This window comes from Solea senegalensis, linkage group LG4 (assembly GCF_019176455.1).
Source record: "Solea senegalensis isolate Sse05_10M linkage group LG4, IFAPA_SoseM_1, whole genome shotgun sequence".
In the NCBI taxonomy this organism is placed as follows: Eukaryota; Metazoa; Chordata; class Actinopteri; order Pleuronectiformes; family Soleidae; genus Solea; species Solea senegalensis.
Window position 1 is genome coordinate 16,251,285 of NC_058024.1, and position 4,009 is coordinate 16,255,293.

Here is a 4,009-nt window from a genome sequence, read left to right on the forward strand (position 1 = left end):
TTCCCTTGTCTTCCTCTCCGAGTGCACTTTTGAAGTCCTTGCCATGCGTGAAAACTCACCAAACTTGGTGTGCACATCTGGACCAGCAATCTGACCGGATGCTGATTTTGCAGGAATTATAGTTTTAAAGTCATATTTTCACATTTTGTGTTCCCACTAGCCACGTAGCAGACGTCCGCTCAGACAGACGCCACTCTCGCATTCCTTTGATATGTTTGCAGGTTACCGTGGTAACCATGGTAGAGGCCAAACGTGTGTTTGAAGGACTAGCACACAACAGGCTTCTGCCTCATCTCTATTCTTTTTCATTTTCTTTTTTAGGGCCTTTCGGTTCACGATGATAACCTGCAAAGCCAGTCATTGCGCCACCCACTGGCAACAGGAAGTACGCCTTCAGTAACAAGCATTGTTTCATTTACATGAAGCTTTGAGGGTGTGATCTACATTTGCTATGCATATAGATTATTATTATTGGGGCCATGCAATGGCCATTGCGGTCGCTTCACACCCCGACATGCATGGGTCCCGTTCAGTGCTGCTCACAGCCCTAGTTTAGGGGGTTTATATTTAAGCAGTATTAAAAATTAGCATTCATATGCATTTTCACTGATACTAAAGTGATATTGAATTCTCAATCTTTATTAGGCTATGCTGTGAAAGTTGGTTTTATACATTTTGACCATCGCTTATGTCAAGTGTAAGGTTTTATTGATTTTTTTTAATTTAAGGCATGTGTGATTATGTTTGGAAACAGTCACTAGTCACAAACAGAAGAGCTATTGAACAGGTGCTTTTGTTTTTGTTTATAGCCATGTTGCGAAGAAGCTCCCGACTGCAAGCCTCAGGTTACTATGACACAGATGGTAACCCAGTAGTTTCTTATAAGGAAATCCTGAAAAGGTAAGCAAAAGTGTATTTGTGTATTTTGTACAATACGTGGTGTGAACAACACAGTCACTGTTGTATACACATTGAAAGGTTTCATTTTTCTCTTTTTCTTCTTCAATACATCAGAGTTTTCAAAAGGCGTATATTTTTTCGCCGCAGAGACAGCATCAGTTACAGAAATGGAGCCATGCAAGGCTACATGAGTGTCCCCTTTCAATCCAGACCGAAGATTTTCTTATATGCCCTCTTGGGGCTCTTGTGTTGTGGTAAGTGAAACTGAAATACAGTTTGTGAGTTTTGGAGGATTTAAGGGAGGTAACCTCCCTGATCTGTTTATTACGGTTATAGGCGGTTATTGTCCATCTCAGTTAATGACTGATTTGGATGGAATTTCATGGTGATGTACTGTAGGTTAAAGACCAAGGAAGAAATAATGAGATTTTTGTGGTGAGTGTATGAATAACCACTGATTATAGTGACACTGTGTGGGGTGAGTGGCCTTTGCCTTATGGTTTGTGCTTTCTGTAGTTCCATACTATGTCTCTTTCCACTCACCAGGATTACCTTTCCTCCTTCGTACTCTGACTGGCAGTTATCTGGATCCAATACCCTCAAAACTGCCATTCTTCATTTCTACTCCAACCAACAGCTCTACAGATCCAAATGCATTGGAGTCTTCTATCATTGAGATACATGTATGACCCACAAAAACAGCTTGACTTTCTAAACTAAACTAAACTAAACTAAACCGAATGCTGCCACCACACCACATTAAATGAATCTCCTCTCCCTTACAGGGTTCACCTACACAATGCAAACACATGTGGCAGCAAAAAGAGTTGCAGGATGAGCTGCTGAGGTTAAAAAAGAAAATAATGACCCTTTTCCCAGAAGCAGACTCATTGCCCAACTTTGCTCTGGAGACGCTTGGTGAGATATTTTTTGTTCATCTTTATTATTTCCATCAAACATCGAGATTCAGAACTGCTCGATAACTTGCTTTGTGTCTCTGTGGGTGCAGGAGCAAGAGTTGTACATTCTTGGACGTCAAAGTCCTACCAGACACCTGAGCCATATTTGACGATTCTCGGAATACCTATATGGCGATCACCTGTGAGCGCGAGTGTTGTGATTCAGGTAGGTACAAACGCAGATCACTGTATGTGGAAAGCAAATGCAGTTTGTCCTCTTCACACATGATGCAGTAAGTTTCAGGGCACCAGCAGCTTTGTTGTTTTTATTTTTTATGTTTTATGTGACTGAAGGTTGGTTGGTCTTTTATAGCAAACTATCAATTATTATATTTTTATAGGAACCTGTAGAAATTGTTATTTTAAACCTGCGTACATGCTTCCCGTATTTTCTGCACAATACTGTATATGTTAGAAAATAGTGACTGAGGCGTAGCGAACGTATCATTCAAATAGTTAGCGTAACTCCTCAGACACTACAACGATATACAATCCCTCAGCATGCTTTATCAGCGGTTTACCTGTTCACTCGTGAGTAACTGCACCTGCTCATGTCACTTTATTTAAAATTTGTAAAGACGAGGAAATTTAAGTACAGAAAAAGAACAGACTCCTGCTGGTCGAGAATGAGCAAGAGAGGGCAAGGCTGTAGCTAAACCCAGGACCAACATGTCATTAAACTTCTCTTCTTTTTTCTTTAAACCTTTTTTTTTTTTGTCTGTCCTCAGGGACACTCTCCTCTGCTTCCAGGTCGCTGCTGGCCCTTTTCAGGTGGTCAGGGACATTTAGTCATTGCACTCCCATACACCATCACTGTCAGCCATGTGACACTGAGTCACATTTCAAACAAAATATCCCCAAGCAGTACCATTAATGCAGCACCAAAGGTGTTTTCCATCTATGTAAGTTTGTAAAGTGTATCATTGGTACACTGCAGACATGTTACCACTTAATATAACAAGTGTTTCATACATAGAGAACTGTAGTGTTCAACTAATGGTCAGTTTCTTTGTTTCTTCCTTCCTTCCTTCTTTCCGTTGTTCCTTTAAGGGAATGGAATATTTGGGCAGTGATGAATCTCGACTGGGAACCTTTCTTTACGACCAGGATGGAGACCCAGTGCAAACCTTCAGAATATCAGTAAGTGTCACACAGGGTAATTTAACACATCCTAATGTATTTTGTTTTTTGTTTCACACTCAAGCTAGGTTTATCACAAGCTATAGTTTACCCTTTCTTGTTTTTTTGTTTTTTCACATTCATCTCTCACCCCAGGACAATAAAAGTGGAGCCTTCAACTATATAAGGCTTCAAATTGAGAGCAACTGGGGCCACCCTGACTACACCTGTCTGTACAACTTCAGGGTTCATGGAAGGTGGACAAATAAAAACACAAAGGAAGGAGATTCAAAGTTAAAATCTCCAAATTCATACATATGTGGAAGATGATGAACAATCAGATTCTTTTCAACGGCTCTTTGGTCAGAGTGAAGAGAACCAAGTTGTAGGCCACAGGGGCCGTTCTCCCCATTTTTTTAAATTTTATTTTATGACAAATCTACATAGTAGTAACAGCAAGTTGCTCCCTGAACTAGAGGCAGATAGTTTCAACAAACCTTGTATAACGAGCATGAGAACTCCACAGCTCAACAGTGAGTGAGCCACAGAATAAATGTTAAAATGAAAAATAAAAATGAGTCGGTGCACTTCGCAAAGTATATAGTAGATGAAAACCTAATTTTAAAGTGTCTGGATAGTTCCGTTCTATGAGAATCACTTTCACTAGTTTCTTGTCTCCATCCAGCACAATCCAGCCACTGTTATCAGGTGAGAAGTCCCAGTCAGTGGGTGTCAACATGTCCACTGTCTCCTGGATTGCTGACTACCTGACAGGCAGAATACATTTTGTCTGATTGGGCACACATGGAGGTGACCTGTTCACTCTTTACACCACTGACTATCAGTACATTTGTGACTTGTGCCACCTCAGAAATCTCAGCAGTGGTTGATTGTATAAGAAATAGGTGTGAGGATGATTTTGTAAGAGGAATGAGGAAAGAAGATGTCATAGTTTGACTTAAAAAACATTTTACAGTTGTCTTATCACTCCCCCCACTATTATTAGCAGCTTTGTTTTTATTCTTGCTCAT

The 4,009-nt window shown here is 40.4% G+C and overlaps 1 protein-coding gene across 1 annotated transcript; it reads left to right on the plus strand.

The window, feature by feature from the left end:
- Nucleotides 1-346: 346 nt before the first annotated feature.
- LOC122767953 (SUN domain-containing protein 2-like) lies at nucleotides 347-3,667 on the plus strand. Its single transcript, XM_044023532.1, has 9 exons — nucleotides 347-385; nucleotides 810-900; nucleotides 1,015-1,154; nucleotides 1,447-1,583; nucleotides 1,686-1,818; nucleotides 1,910-2,025; nucleotides 2,588-2,761; nucleotides 2,910-2,999; nucleotides 3,135-3,667. The coding sequence occupies exons 2-9, from the start codon at nucleotides 812-814 to the stop codon at nucleotides 3,306-3,308; spliced, it is 1,053 nt and encodes a 350-aa protein (XP_043879467.1). The 5' UTR covers nucleotides 347-385; nucleotides 810-811; the 3' UTR covers nucleotides 3,309-3,667.
- The last annotated feature ends 342 nt before the right edge of the window (nucleotides 3,668-4,009 follow it).

What these genes read in the sequence shown, in the direction of transcription:
- LOC122767953 (XM_044023532.1), top strand. Translation starts at nt 812, where the DNA reads ATGTTGCGAAGAAGCTCCCGACTGCAAGCCTCAGGTTACTATGACACA. An exon ending in CTTTGCTCTGGAGACGCTTG is followed by an intron (nt 1,819 to 1,909) that starts GTGAGATATTTT and finishes CTGTGGGTGCAG; the next exon opens with GAGCAAGAGTTGTACATTCT. An exon ending in GCGCGAGTGTTGTGATTCAG is followed by an intron (nt 2,026 to 2,587) that starts GTAGGTACAAAC and finishes GTCTGTCCTCAG; the next exon opens with GGACACTCTCCTCTGCTTCC.